The sequence below is a fragment of the Chenopodium quinoa genome, unplaced genomic scaffold, assembly GCF_001683475.1.
Source record: "Chenopodium quinoa cultivar QQ74 unplaced genomic scaffold, ASM168347v1, whole genome shotgun sequence".
Taxonomy (NCBI): Eukaryota; Viridiplantae; Streptophyta; class Magnoliopsida; order Caryophyllales; family Amaranthaceae; genus Chenopodium; species Chenopodium quinoa.
Window position 1 is genome coordinate 1,515,378 of NW_018743197.1, and position 16,760 is coordinate 1,532,137.

A 16,760-nucleotide genomic window follows, 5' to 3' on the forward strand; every position below is an offset into this window, starting at 1 on the left:
ATGAGAAACAAAAAGGCCATTTCACAAGAAAGGTAGAAAATGGGCTGAATAGAAGTCATATGGGCCATATTAGGGCCATTTTGTGTTAATATGCTCTTTTGATGTGATTTCTTTCCTTATACACCTATAACTAGATAATATTGAAATTTTATGAGATAAATAAAGTTCATTTAATAAGAAATGTAGGAAATGGGCAAAGTAAAGTCATATAGGTCATATTCGGGCCATTTTGAGTAAAAAGCGTCATAAACCTTAATAAAATGCTCTCCTGTACAATTTTAGGGCTTACACACATACAACTACCCAACATTGACATTTTATGAGAAAGAAATAGTTCATTTGATAAGTAATGTAAAAAATGGGCTACATAGAAGTCATATAGGCCCTATTTGGGCCATGTTGAGTAAAATGCGTTGTTAAACTTATTGAAATGCTATATTGATGTGATTTCTAGCCTTAGACACCTAATATTACCCAAAAATGACATTTTATGAGAAACAAAAAGGCTATTTCACAAGAAAGGTAGAAAATGGGCTGAATACAAGTCATATGGGCCATATTATGGCCATTTTGTGTTAATATGCTCTTTTGATATGATTTCTTTCCTTATACACCTATAACTAGATAATATAGACATGTTATGAGATAAATAAAGTTCATTTAAGTAAAGTCATATAGGCCATATTCGGGCCATTTTGAGTAAAAAGCGTCATAAACCTTAATAAAATGCTCTCCTATACAATTTTAGGGCTTACACACATACAACTACCCAACATTGACATGTTATGAGAAAGAAATAGTTCATTTGATAAGTAATATAGGAAATGGGCTACATAGAAGTCATATAGGTAATATTTGATAAAATACATATTGTTTTGCCTAATTAATTAATTTTAACATAATGTTTTTGTATTTCAAATTTTGCAAGGTCCAAAAGGATGGTCCGTTGACAATCAAGGAGCTTAATGAAGTCCGTGACATGTTGGCGTCTTTTATCACGTTCAACATGTAAATGGCATTGTAATTGTAAATTATTTATGTTAACTTTTGAACTATATAACTTATTATTCATTATATAGTACTTACTATTATTTGTATATGTAAGCAACTTTTTTTTTTTGTATTGCATTTGGGAATATTTATATCTATATATATAATTGAATTCTTGTTTTTAATATTATTTTTGTATCTTATTGTAATAATTAATAACATTATTATTATTATTAGTTATTATAATAATAATATTATTAATTATTATATTTAATATAATTGCTGGAATTACAGGTTATTATTATTCCTGGAAACAGGTTTTTTTTTTAAATATTATTGCACGAAAATTGGAAAAAAAAAAAATTGGTGAATCGGCACCGGTTAGGCAGCAACCGGTGCCTAAAATAGCTGCCACCAAAAAGAAAAATTGGCGGGAGAGCAGTTTAAGGCACCGGTTAACCGGTGCCTAAGTGGGCATATAGCACCGGTTAACCGGTGCCTATTTCACCCTATGGCACCGGTTTTGAACTGGTGCCAAAAATTGGGGTTTTGGCACCCCCCACATAGGCAGCGGTTCAAACCGATGCCTTAGACCGGGTTTGAACCGCTGCCAAACCCCTTTTTTCACCTAGTGATTTCATTAATCTTTGAGTGAAAGATGAATTTACTAATGCAAAACGTGCCATTTATACCCAAATAATGAAGGACTCATAAATTGAATCTAAACCGATTAGGAGAGGACACGTTGGTATGATGAGGACTATGTTCATTAATCTTTGAATTTGTTGATTATATTATTTCATTATAAACAATTTTAACACACTACTGTTAATTTCAATATAGTGTTTTTTAAAATAATGTTACACATGTTCATCTAGGGGTCAGCAAACCGGTTCGTAAAATTTGGAACCGAAATTGGAATTGGTTCAACAGGGTCCTAAAATTTAGGACTAGGAATTGGAACCACTGGGTACCGGTTCCGGTTCTAGGTACCCACTTATATAAATAACTATTAAAATAAAAAATAAATTATGAAACTTATTTAAGTTTATTTTCATTTATAGCGTTTCACTTGTATTTATATGTAAATTAAGGTATTTTGTTTATGTTAGGTATTAAAAATAATGTTTTTTAATTTTACTAACTAGTTACATTTAACATAATTTTATTTTAAAAAAACTTAATTAGTGTAGCTGTAGACACCCATTTGTGTATCCCCAAAACCAAACCCGGTGATGAGTACCTTTCATGTCGAATCATAATCGAATGAAGCGAAAGTGTGGAAAGTTTAATGTTGCGGAAAGTTTTAATTACTTTTCTCTTCTCTCTGTTTTTGAAAACTTCTTTTAAGAAAACAGTCAATCCAGTTTGGTTGGTCCATGATATGGGTCCAATAGTAGTGTAGTTGGATGGGGCTTGACAAGAGCTTTCCAACGATATATTATAAGCCCAATTCTGATGAATAATGAGGAAGTTATGGCCAAATTACTAAACTGACCCGTTTTGAATCTTATATGCGGCCCAATGATCTAGGAGAGGGCCTAATATGATTTATCATTCCTAATGCAATTAGGAATGGTTTTAGTCTTCTAGATTTTTCTAAAAGGTTCTTTTCATTCCTAATATAATTAGCATTGATAAACTGACTTTTGTTGACTTTTCAGAGTTTTAATTAAAATCAAAGAGCATTTTTTAGGAAAAGGTAAGATTTTATCCTCCTGTACGGCAAAATATATCTGATTTGAGAAAGCGCGTCAAAAATGGTGTTAGCGCCAAACGCCAGGCATTGGCGCCTGGCGCCAATAGCCTAATGTTGGCGCCAGCTCTGCTTTTCGTGCGCCAATACTCTGTTTTGTTAATTTTATCTTTTTGGCTGATTTTCTCTATAAATAATATCGTAAAAACTCCGTTTTCAGTCATCAACAACCAGTTTTCAATTCTCTTTCATTCTCTTCAATAATCATTCACCACTTCTCATCAAGATTCTCTTGATTACTCTCTCTCTCCTTTTCTAAACTAGCTTTTTAAATACGAAATTCCTCATTCGCAAGATCTAGAAACACCTAGCCATATTCGAAGTTGCCTTCGCCCTAGACATGAAAGGTTTAATTTCTGAGGGTTTGGTCCCAAATCTCTATTTCAATTATTTAATTTAATTGTTGTTTTTATTATTTTCCTTGAAGTTACTAACGCGTGTATTTTGTTATTAGAAAGAGGTACGAGGCATCAAAGTAAGTGCTTTAATGGTTTTAATTGATATTATGATGTAGAAATCATGTTTAAATTGTTATTATGATATTCCTAGTATCATGTTTAGGGAAAATGTTATAATACCAAATATGCTTATTATGATTCCTGCGATGCTTCCTATGTTCTTCCTAATATTTATGATTGTTAATATCATGTTAGGGTTAAAGATTTGATTTTTATTGCATAGTGACATGCTAGGATTTATTATTAATCTTGTTAGTATCATGCCTAGGATCTTGCTATTATTATTATGCTTTAATATTAACATGATTAAGATTATAATTTTTATGATTTATGATATTTATGATTATTGTTATTATTATTATTTTGATGATGATTATTTTATTTATGATGATTATTATTATGATTATAATTTTATTGTCATGATATTTATTATTATCATTATGTTGCTTGATATTGATATTTATTGTTATTGCTTGATCACACCTTTTATGCATGTTTAAAGGGAATTGGTACTTGTAATCACGCTTAATAAGATAATTAATAATCTTGTTTAGGTTAATTTGATTATAATTCAAGTGATCGCCAATAATAGTTTATTTGTTCATTAATATTCAACCAACATAGATAAACAGGTTTAGGGTTAATCCTATTGATTGCATGTTAGTCAGAAACCGCACAGGAAAACGATCAGAAAAAAGTAGAGGCCTATTATTAGGGCAGGTTCAATCTCTTTTAGGTTTGATTTGTACCTTCATCCCCGAACCCTTATTTGGTTCTAGACCTTATGGAGTTGACGATCTCTTGGATCGTTAAGGGGTGTAACCTTCACCCTGTGAGCGGTTTACAAGTTCCAAAAAAAACTTGTTGGCGACTCTTGTGCTCTATCTTCTTCCCTTTTGGACGCCACCGTACTTTAGTGTATGATCATAGTGGGGTTCGAGCTAGTGGGATTAATGCTTGAAATATTCCCTATAATTTATGGCGACTCCAATGGGGAGGATTTCTATTTTAATTCCTGAATTTGTTTCGGCAAAGATCTAGAATGAGTGGATGAGACTCGAAAGGTTCTAAGTATTTCATGTGCGTAATTTTGATTAACATTATTGTCATATGCATAAAAAAGATATCATTGGAAAGACCATCTGTAATGAGTTAAAAACATAGGATTTTACACGTAGGAAATTTGAGAAATATCTTTCACAACTAGGACCGAAATAACACTGCGCGAAACTGGAATATTTTATCGAGCACAGAAAGCTGCTGAGGCATGTGGGAAGTAGCGCCAGGGGCTAGAGCATTGGCGCCAGCATTTTAACCGTAGCGCCAGACGCCAGCATTGGCGCAGGCGCTACAGCTAAAAGCTGGCGCCAGTCTTTGATTGCTGGAGCCAACCTCCCCCAATACCGAGCCAGAAATATGTGTTCTAATTTCGACCAATTTTTCGTATTGTTTGCTTGATCCAACTTCCTGATTGAATTTTTTCTCACTTTTCCAAAACCCATATGTGTTCTACATATGGACATAACCCTCTGGGAATTCATGCTCCATCTATCTGATTGAACGCTCCGTGCAACAAAGGGTACATCCAAGAATGTTGAATTCACCAAACCATGGAAGCGAGTTTTTTTCTAAAACTCGCGGTGTCCCATCCACTCGTGCCAACCCTTCACGGTTAGGCTTCCGCGCGGTGCATCTGGACAATTAACCATAGACCTTCTATAGACTAAACCATATCCCGAACTTTAGAGAACTAGAGCCATGGTTAGGTTGCAAACTCATTGCATCATATTGTGCCTGCTTGACTAATTGTGCATTATTTGTTGTGCATATATTCTATGTTTCTCTTAACCGTTTGTTGGCTTGTGTTGATATTAAATAAATTAATGACTTAAAGAACTTTGCCTAATTAATTAATTAATTAATTTATTTATTTTAGTCAATAAAGTTTAATGTTTTAATCAAAAATTAACCTAGTACAACTTTAGGCATACCCCAGTTGATTAATAACACCGAAAACAGTCCCAGATTGAAGCTCCAATATTGGCACCAAAGTCTAAGCTATAGCGCCACACTTGGAGTGTGGCGCCTGGCGACAGCTCTGTCGTCTGGCGCCAAGCTACGCAGTGTGACGCCAGTTCTGTCGTTTGGCCGACAGTTCGGATGATTGGTCGAGTCATCACCTAGTGCATAATTAACCAGTTTGCTAATTAATTCGGTTGATTTTCGCTGTCAATAGTACTTGGTTGAGTCATTAATCGAGTTTAGACGATAAGTCACATAGTCTAGCCACATGGTCATGACACGAGTCTTAACGTACCACCTACACTCACTAGTCTCGGCACACACTTTGAGTATACATCACCATGACCATGTCTTAGGTTCATGCATGAGTCGGTTTTTTTTTTCGTCATTTGAGTTGGGGGGTACATTCTATTCCTAATTTTCCATACCCCTCCATATACATCATTTTCCTTCACATTCTGTTCCATTCTTTCTTCATTCCTCCATCCATTGCATGTTGAATAGAGTTTGAGTCAAATAATTAACAATAAGTATCCCCAAATTCCTTTTCCACAGTACTTGGTCGAGGAGAGAAGGGCGATTAATCAAGGACAACCTCTTTATTCAATTCTCAATTTTTAATAAACCGATTCGTCAAAAGAGGAAGGCTGAAAAGATAATGGCAACTCAAGAGGAATTCAATGAGCTCAAGAACCAATTGGTTAACATGACTGAGACACTGAAGCTACTCACACTCAAGATCGATGATCCTGTGAAGCAACAACAAATGAACCTCATGCAAGAAAGCTTGAGCAAGCTATCTAGTGACTATAAATTTCAAGGCATGATTTCACAAGGGGTCTCGCTGGACAAGGAACTTCTTCCACATAAGTTCAACACCGCTAACATCCCTAAGTTCAAGGCAACAGATAACCCTTACTTTCATCTAAGAGCTTTTGAAACTATAATGAACATTAAGGGTATCGATAAGAAGGTTTTCCCCTCTCTGTTCTCTCTATCTCTTGAAACTGTTTGCTAACAGTGGTACTTCTCCCTTGACAAAGAAAACCTCTACCTGGGAATCGATAGTAAACGCTTTCATTGACAGGTACAAGTGTAATATTCAAGTTGAAACCGATCATAGACAACTTGAGATGCTAAGACAAAAAGAGAATGAAGGTTTTACTTCTTTCTTTAATAAAAGGAGAGAAACTTCCGCTAATATGATTGAGGTCCCCACCGAAAAGGAGTCTGTGAGGATGTTTATCAAGAATCTCCAAGAAAAGTATTCGAAGCATTTAAAATATCAACACAATCTGAATAGTTTCAAGGCCATTTATGACATCGGAATTGAAATCGAAGATGACCTCGCAGAGCAAAAAGCTACCAACAATAGTAACCACGGTGGCTGGAAAGGAAAGAAGAGCGACAATCCTTCTTCTTCCGAAAACGCCCACTCTAGTAACAATGTTAGTACCTTTGATCTTAGTGAAGTTTTAGCCATAGATAACCAAGGATCTAAGAAGCAACTAAGGAAAGACTTCACCCCCATTAGGATGAGCTACGATACTACCTTTGATAGACTCCATGCCAAATGACTCATTACTCCCATTGGACCTATTCAAGATCCCGCGCCTGAAAAGAGATTGCCTAGTTAGAATCCAGACGAATACTGTAAGTACCATCAAGGTAGGGGTCATACTACTGAGGGCTGTTGGAAGGTAAAGGAGGCTATTCAACATTTTATTGATAATAACAAGATTCCCATGCCTCCAATTAACAAGAAGAGCGAGTGATGATAAAGGAAACAACACAAGACAAGAGGCGAGCTTCAACGACAAGATTTCGCGACCTCTTTTGTCTATTTATTTTTTATTTAACCTTTCCCTAATAAGTCTAGCATAGGCACCTTTTTATTCTCCTTAGATTTATTCTGTAGAATCATTATATATTTTCTTTTAAGTAAATGAGCATTTATTTCCTTATATATGATCATTTCATTATATTGCATTAAAAAAAATCCATGTTGAATTAAGCACAAGGTATACCAATGATTTAAGCCACCCCTTGTAGCCACATTATATTACCTTTCACCCTTCAATTATACATCCTTTTTTGGTAAACCACTTTGAGCCTCGTCTAACGAAAAACCTTTCTTTTTTCAACCTACATTTACCTAACATTGGGATGGGATGGTGTGTAACTTATGCAATTCTAAAAAAGAGCTTGAGTAATTCAAAAGATCAAAATAAAAATAAGCAAAAATAAAATAATAATAAAAGTGTACAAAAGGGTAAGTGTTCCAATGTCTTTGATATGAAAATATCTTCGATAAGAACACGTCTCAGATTGCGTCTCTTATTGAGTGCTCGGTACCATGCCTGAGAAACATGAATTCCAAGTGAGTGATAGACCGCATGATCGGGATTGCCCACGCTTATAAAAGCAAAATAGATGCTAAAGCAAAAGATAAAAGAGAGCTAAAAAAGAGTAGAAACTCAAGCATGAAAATATAAAGACTCGAAAGCGAGGTTGCACACCTTGGGAGCTTATCTAGGGTCTTGAGCCTTTATCCCCTTCTTCTTTCAAACCTTTAGCCTAACCACGTTACAACCCTTAAAATGACCTTTTTGAGGTATACACACACTTGTGCGAGGTTCGGCTAGAGCTACGTTCGGCCTGATTCCTAACGGATACGTAGGCAACCTCACATCGAGGTGCAGCCGTAATAAACATGCATTCATATTCACATTCACACACTTTCACCATGATCATATCAAGGGATTTACTATGCTCATCCCTTTTCACTTAGAGCTAGACTTGGGGGCTTGATCCCTACATCATTGGCTTAGCTAGCCTAAGAGTCACCACCATTTGACTCTTTTAACAAATAATTTCTTTCCACAAACTTAGCTCTTGTGGCTTAGCTTTAGTGTAACTTTCACACACTGCACAGATACATGACCAAATATACCTCCCCTTAGGAACCCTTTGTCATGAAATCCTAACACAATGCTGAAGCATGCCTTGTCAACATCACTCATCATTGCATCACAAAGTACGAAGTGCTTAGCCTCCGTGCCTAAGTTACCCAAATACTTTCATCGTGGAGTCAACTATTGAGAAATCCTAGGATGGATTAATCCTTGCACAACATTTGACTAAGCTCGTTCAACATGCATCTTCAAATTTTTGATATTCTTTTTCGCGTCTTTCTTTTTCGGGAGAAATTCGGTACCCTCCACAAAAATGACGAAAATTTTTGCATTTTTGCTTTTTTTGCATTTTTCGAGTCGCACAATCACATTACAATGCACACACGGGTCATGAGTCACACGTGTCATTTCACTCCGAGTCGAGTCAACCTCGAGTCAGTCAATCACATCGAGTCAAGTTTATACCTTGAGTCGTATCAAGTTATTGAGTCAAGCGACGTTAAACCTTAGGTCAACCCTAAGATGATTAAAAAGAAATTGGCAAAATTCTATAGTAAAAAATAAATACAGGTGCAACAGAATAGGGAAGATCCTACTCCAATTCTTGGCGCAAGAGATATTTCAGCAGCGACAGAGCTCGAAGCCTCTCAGAACAGCAATTTCTGATTCCTTGGTACGCCAGTTAGCCCCTATAAGCAATTTGACATGATTGAGTAGTCAATTTGATTACAACCGCAAATAAGTGATTGACCTGACGAAAGATCATCTCACTTAGCTTAAAGCGCCTAAGAATTGGCTCATCACGAAAACACCGACATACTGGTTTTAGCGGAAGCAAAGTTCAAGCGAGCTTTAAAGATCGACAAGTGTTGGTCTTCAGTAATTTTCTTCGGAATATTATCGCAACAATTGAGGATGACTTCAAGTAAAGTTATTTTTGACGGCATTCGCTAAGATTGTGGAAGTTGTCACCAAAGATTTGAGAAGATAGCACGAGATGGGCGGTCTTCGACGGCATACGCTAAGATTGTGGAGGTTGTCACTAAGATTTGAGAAGATAGCACGAGATGGGCGGTCTTCGACGACATTCGCTAAGATTGTGGAGGTTGTCACCCAAGATTTGAGAAGATAGCACGAGATGGGCGGTCTTTGACGGCGTTCGCTAAGATTGTGGAGGTTGTCACCAAGATATGAGAAGAGCGGTTCATGATGAGGCGGTCTTCGACGAATTTTGCTATGATTGGAAAGGTTGTCACTATGATTCAGGAAAAGGCTCGAGATGTAGCAACATTGATCGACGGCGTTCCCTAGATTGCGGAAGATCGTCAAAGCAAACAGCAAGATGGCGTTCCCTAGCTTGTGGAGAGTTGTCACAAACAACTGAAGGTAATTTCAAGTGAAGTTGTCTTCGGCCATGTTCCCTTAGACGTGGAAGATGGTCGTAATACGGAAGGAGTTTGTTTTAAGAGAAGCAATCTTCGATAGTATTCCCTTGGACGCGGAATATTATCAATGCGGATGGGGATTGTTTCGAGAGAAATAATCTTCGATAGTATTCCCTTGGACGTGGAATATTTTCAATGCGGATGAGGATTGTTTCGAGAGAAATAATCTTCGATGGTATTCCCTTGGACGCAGAATATTATCAAAGCGGAGGAGGATAGTTTCAGGCAAAGCAATCTTCTAATTTGGAAGCAATTACGGGCGTAGTGGTTTTCAAGCGGGATGACGTTCTCTAGCTTGCAGGAGGTCATCAAAACAACAAGGATACAACAACAATCGGTTACTTTCAGGAACGTGTGCTCGACGGTGCAAGATACGCGTTTCTTAACTCTTTTATCTGTTTAACTAGCGCTAGTTTGCAGGTATCGGCGTTACAAGAGTGATTTAGGATCGCAGAACGTTCTCAATCATTCTCCGTCCCTATCGCTACTTTGACTTTTGTTTTCGAAACTTGCGTTTCTCCAAACTCAGTCAAAGTGGGGGCTTCTGTAGACACCCATTTGTGTCTCCCCAAAACCAAACCCGGTGATGAGTACCTTTCATGTCGAATCATAATCGAATGAAGCGAAAGTGTGGAAAGTTTAGTGTTGCGGAAAGTTTTAATTTCTTTTCTCTTCTCTCTGTTTTTGAAAACTTATTTTAAGAAAAAAGCCAATCCAATTTTGTTGGTCCATGATATGGGTCCAATAGTAGTGTAGTTTGATGAGGCTTAACAAGAGCTTTCCAACGATATATTATAAGCCCAATTCCGATGAATAATGAGGAAGTTATGGCCAAATTACTAAACTGGGCCCGTTTTGAATCTTATATGCGGCCCAATGATCTATGGGAGGGCCTAATATGATTTATCATTCCTAATGCAATTAGGAATGGTTTTAGTCTTCTAGATTTTTCTAGAAGGTTCTTTTCATTCCTAATTCAATTAGCATTGATAAATTGACTTTTGTTGACTTTTCAGAGTTTTAATTAAAATCAAAGAGCATTTTTGAGGAAAAGATATGATTTTATCCTCCTGTACGGCAAAATATATCTGATTTGAGAAAGCGCGTCAAAAACGGTGTTAGCGCCAAACGCCAGGCATTGGCGCCTGATGCTAAGCCTGGCGCCCGGTGCCAATAACTTAATGTTGGCGCCAGCTCTGTTTTTCGTGCGCTAATACTCTGGTTTGTTAATTTTATCTTTTTGGCTGATTTTCTCTATAAATAATGTCGTAAAAACTCCGTTTTCATTCATCAACAACCAGTTTTCAATTCTCTCTCATTCTCTTCAATAATCATTCACCAATTCTCATCAAGATTCTCTTGATTACTCTCTCTCTCTCCTTTTCTAAACTAGCTTTTTAAATACAAAATTCCACATTCGCAAGATCTAGAAACACCTAGCCATATTCGAAGTCGCCTTCGCCCTAGACATGAAATGTTTAATTTCTGAGGTTTGGTGCCAAATCTCAATTTCAATAATTTAATTTAATTTAATTTAATTGTTTATTTAAATTGTTGTTTTTATTATTTTCCTTGAAGTTAATAACGCGTGTATTTTGTTATTAGAAAGAGGTATGAGGCATCAAAGTAAGTGCTTTAATGGTTTTAATTGATATTATGATGTAGAAATCATGTTTAAATTGTTATTGTGATATTCCTAGTATCATGTTTAGGGAAAATGTTATAATATCAAATATGCTTATTATGATTCCTGCGATGATTCCTGCGATGCTTCCTATGTTCTTTCTAATATTTATGATTGTTAATATCATGTTAGGGTTAAAGATTTGATTTTTATTGCTTAGTGACATGCTAGGATTTGTTATTAATTTTGTTAGTATCATGCATAGGATCTTGATATTATTATTATGCTTTAATATTAACATGAACATGATTATTATTATAACTGTTATGATTTATGATGATTATGATTATTATTATTTTGATGATGATTATTTTATTTATGATGATTATTATTATGATTATAATTTTATTGTCATGATATTTATTATTATCATTATGTTGCTTGATATTGATATTTATTGTTATTGCTTGATTACACCTTTTATGCATGTTTAAAGAGAATTGGTACTTGTAATCACGCTTAATAAGATAATTTATAATCTTGTTTAGGTTAATTTGATTATAATTCAAGTGATCGTCAATAATAGTTTATTTGTGCATTAATATTCAACCAACATAGATAAACAGGTTTAGGGTTAATCCTATTGATTGTATGTTAGTCAAAAAGCGCATATGAATACGATCAGAATAAAGTAGAGGCCTATTATTAGGGCAGATTCAATCTCTTTTAGGTTGGATTTGTACCTTCATCCCCAAACTCTTATTTGGTTCTAGACCTTATGGAGTTGACGATCTCTTGGATCGTTAAGGGGTGTAACCTTCACCCTGTGAACGGTTTACAAGTTCCTAAAAATACTTGTTGGCGACTCTTTTGCTCTATCTTCTTCCCTTTTGGATGCCACCGTACTTTAGTGTATGATCACAGTGGGTTTCGAGCTAGTAGGATTAATGATTGAAATATTCCCTACAGTAGCACATTTTAGTTAATCGGGCACTCAACCAGGTCCGAGTCCGAAAAATCAAGAATTGGAATTAGAACCGGTTAGGAATTTTTGCTGAGCCCTATGTTCATCTAACAGCGTGAACAGGTGTAAGGGTAAAATATCTTCTTATTTTTGAATTAGGGGCACCCTATATTGTAGCTGTTAATTCGTACTATTAACGTTGTAACTTAGGTATGGGATGTAACTCTATCACGTTGCAAATTGCAGTAACTAGTCTTTTGATGTTATTAATTAAAGCTGTCCTTTTAGAACCGAGCACATATACCTGATATTTAGTGAATTAAACTTGATGTTCAGTACACATGAAAGAGTTTGGATGGAAAAATGGATAATGTGTCCCAACAACTCCAAATATCTTCACATATTCAGTTGGTATAATTGAAAGGAAATGTGAATTTTGGATAAGATTAAATTTCAGAAATAATTAGTATCTGTTACCACTTTAATAAAAATAAGAATACAAAAGATTATTTTGAAATATTAATTTCCAAAGTAGCTATAATATTGACTATATAATGAAAAAGATATGGAACATTATTCTTTTTCCTTTTTTTATTTGAACAAGCCTTGTTTTCCAAAGTAGCTATAATATATATTGATTGTATAATTTTTTTTTAATTTAAAAAAACAAAAAAAATATAAATTTTTTTTTGAAAAAAGCCCAATGAATATAGTTGATCAATTTAATTTGGAATTAGGTTTAACCATCCCATTTTTCCACAAGTTCTCATTTGAGCCAATACTCTTTTCCTGTAATCGTTCTATGATTAAAAGCTAGATACTTAGCATCATTCTATAATTGATAATTATGTATATTGTACTGTTTACATTTTTGAATTGCATATTTGAATGAATGAAAAAATGTTTCTTGCATATGTATTTGTCGGTTACGCTTTAGATTGATGAACAAATTCAAAGAGTATGGTTTTTCAAAATATTTTTTTTTTAAAAAAAAATCTCAAAGAGTACATAATTAAACCTCATATAATTATCCAGTGCAGGTGTAGATCATATTAGACATTGAAGCTTATCACTGTAGTGAACTTCATTTGCGTATCATCAAACACACTTACGTGCAAGAGTATGTAGGGGTTTTAATTTAATTAAATAAAATATTTAACCCCAATTATAAAAAAAAAAAAAAAACAGTTAGTAAAACACACATTACCAAAATATTTTTATGATGAGGAAAGACTTGAGGAAAGACTAAATGTATTATTTAGTCATCATAAAAAATTGTTCTAGCTTGTGTGGAAAGTCCATATTAAAAATATTCATTTTGGTAAATAATTTGGCTAAAGTAGCAATTTTGGCAAAAGATCCATACAATAAAGTAAAGAAATATGTAAGTATAAATAATGATAAAGTAAATTACCTTTTATGAGACTAATCCTTCCGCGGTGATGCGAAATGCGCAACGCCGCCCTTGAATTTTCAGATTCTGACTCTTCAAAATGAGGAGGTCATGATACCAAGAGTTTATTATTGAATGGTACTGTTTTGACATGAACATTTTGTTTGGGATCAAACTTCCCAAGTTGGACCCAATGTCGCTTTTACCTCTCTCCTCGAAGTAAAAGTTTGAGTATTTGTTCCATAGTATGTTGGGGGGTGGTGCGTCACATCGGTAACCTCGTTTACAACAACAAATGCAAAATTGTTTTTTGCAGCAATTTATTTAATTTTTTTGGCAACGCGTTGTAACAATCTCTTCTGTTCGGAAAAACTTACAACTGTGTTGTAATGCTCATGCCGAAACAAATACGCAATTGAATCTAGATTAACCACCCTGATATGCCGACAACCATCATGGGACGACAACACAATTCATTCCACTTGGTTCAGGACTAGCAATATGCTCTGCAAGTCATCTATCTTCTTCACTTTAACTAACCGTAGTGGATCCTCATCTATTAGACGACCATGAAAGTAACTAGCGCCAATTTGTGCTAGGCGCTCAGCAGGGAAAATAGGTCCAGCTTGTAGGTGGATTGAAGCACCGTATAGCCCTCTATACGCGGGGTCAAACATGAATGTTAGTAGAAGCCGCGGACATAGCTGAGTCTTTCCTACCCCGCTTTCACCGAATATTTCTGTTACATCTCCCATTGTTATACCTCCTTCCGAAATTGCATCTATTGCTTCACAATTTGTAATGCATTTTTGATTCATTGTGTTCCTATTAAACAATATAGGTATTAAATAATTTTATTGGGGGTTATTGAAGAGCTCTTTCCCAAATTAAAGTCAAGAAGAACCGCAATTCCCAAATTGCAGCCAAAGTTTTAAAAATTCCCATTCTACCGTCCACGTAAGCACTGGTTAAAAAACCGTTTTTTTTTTTTTCCGGTCCAGGGTAAACCGCTACTTGAAGTAGCGGTTTCTTTGCAATAAACCGCCACTTCAAGTAGCGGTTTTCTTAGTTTAAAACCGCTACTTGAAGTAGCGGTTTGTTTACAAAAAACCGCTATTTAATGTAGCGGTTTATTTTGGAAAACCGCTACTTCAAGTAGCGGTTTACTTTGAAAAACCGCTACTTGAAGTAGCGGTTTACCCTGGACTGGTTTTTTTTTCAAACTTGCATAATCACTCAAAAAAAAAAACCTGCAAGTTGTGTACCTGTAAAACATGAGATATATAGCATATTTTCAACACAACCACCATAATTAACAAGTTTATAAAGATCAAGAATGCCTTGTGGTTGTGTGCTTGTCGAGGTTCCAACATTAGGCGATGAGGCCGGAGACCTAAACTGTGAGAGATGGTCATTGACATAATGTGGATCAACAAGCATTCTTGTGAATGACCCTATGCCCACACTTTGAACACCAGTGGAAAACGGTTGATCCACACTACCAAAAAAATCCATCCCCGGAAAGGAACCAGTGTTAGTTTGCACAACTGGCTCCTTTGGAACTTGTTCAATGAACAATTGCATTGCAACAGAAGAACTCTGAGTCACAGCAATCCACATAGCTCTAACAGCGTTGTCGTCATTTAACGGAATTGCAACATATGCCCCAGCCATAGGATAACGCATAACCACCTTCAACTCCACACCTCTAGGATCAACACTCAATTCTTCATATAGCTTGTTCAGAACTTGTGAATATGTCATCGCAGAATGTACAAACACAAATTTTTGATTCCCACCCCTATACGTTATATCGCTATCTTTGTGGACAATTTCTCCACCCCAATAGCAATATAGAGGGTAGTTCGGAACCTCCATGTTTCATTCTAGAAAAGACCATTATTAATCAAAGATATTAGATTGCAAAAATTCATTAACAGTGTGGCAATGTCCTAACATCAAGCAAGCAAACTACACAATTATAGCAACCTAAACTGAGCTATGAAGGTCTTAATACCTCTTGAAGCTCAACATGGGCATAAGTCATGACTACATGTACTTTGAGCTCATGTACTTTGTGTATAGAAGCTCTATTTTCACTTTCAAAATCAGCAATTATAGCAACCTAAACTGAGTAATGTGATCGAAACCATTAATAATTCTACAAGGGTTATATGTAAGGTAAGTAAATCAACAACAACAACCAAAACCAACCACAAACATACATACAATTCTGAAACTCAATAACAACAACAATAAACAAGAACACTAACAACAACAACACAACCAAAACCGAAACTCAATAACAACAACAATAAACAAGAACACTAACAACAACAACACAACCAAAACCGAAACTCAATAACAACAACAATAAACAAGAACACTAACAACAACAACACAACCAAAACCAACAACAACAACACATACATACAATTCTGAAACTCAATAACAACAACAAACTCAATAACAACAACAAACCCAATAACTGAATACAAAAAATAATTAGGGCACTTACCACAAACAAGAAGATCAGCACGTTTCTTCTGAAATTAGCGAAGCCGACCACTAAAGTCGAACCCTCGGTGTCAACAGCGGCGGCCTTCGTTGCTGAGGAATGCTCCGGCGGCGTCGGTGGATTCCTTGGCTGCGCCGGCTTCCGTTGAAGGAGGTGTGATTTTGGTGGAAGGCGTGGATGGGATTTTGGTGAGAAGACGAAAATGAAAGAGGAAAGTGAAATCGGGAAATTATACCTGCTAGAAAACCGCTACTTGAAGTAGCGGTTTATTAAACAAAAACCGCTACTTGAAGTAGCGGTTTATTAAAAAGACACCGCTACCTGAAGTAGCGGTTTATTAGTAAAAACCGCTACTTCAGGTAGCGGTTTTGCTGTAGACCGGATTTAAAATTTCTTCCCCCTGAACCGGTGACGTGGACGGTAGAATGGGAATTCTTAAAACTTTGGCTGCAATTTGGGAATTGCGGTTCTTCTTGACCTTAATTTGGGAAAGAGCTCGTTATTGAATCACAACGAGTGATGATACTTTCGCAAATAGATACATATACTCAATGCTGGATAAGGTTCCTATTTCAGTGGGGTCATGCAGAATAGCGTGTTTCCTTCTCTCCAATGAGAATTAGAATACCTTATCAACATAAAACTATAGATGTAGGTCCATAGAAGTTAGACCGA

At 35.8% G+C, this 16,760-nt stretch overlaps 1 protein-coding gene across 1 annotated transcript; it reads right to left on the minus strand.

Annotated features, from left to right (window-relative positions):
- Nucleotides 1-14,803: 14,803 nt before the first annotated feature.
- Nucleotides 14,804-16,147, minus strand: LOC110733231. Its single transcript, XM_021913247.1, has 2 exons — nt 16,086-16,147; nt 14,804-15,453 (listed from the first exon to the last, which is right to left on the minus strand). The coding sequence occupies exon 2, from the start codon at nt 15,443-15,445 to the stop codon at nt 14,804-14,806; it is 642 nt and encodes a 213-aa protein (XP_021768939.1). The 5' UTR covers nt 15,446-15,453; nt 16,086-16,147.
- Between the last annotated feature and the right edge of the window lie 613 nt (nt 16,148-16,760).

Excerpts from the sequence above, each read along its gene's own strand:
- LOC110733231 (XM_021913247.1), bottom strand. The coding sequence starts at position 15,445 with ATGGAGGTTCCGAACTACCCTCTATATTGCTATTGGGGTGGAGAAATT.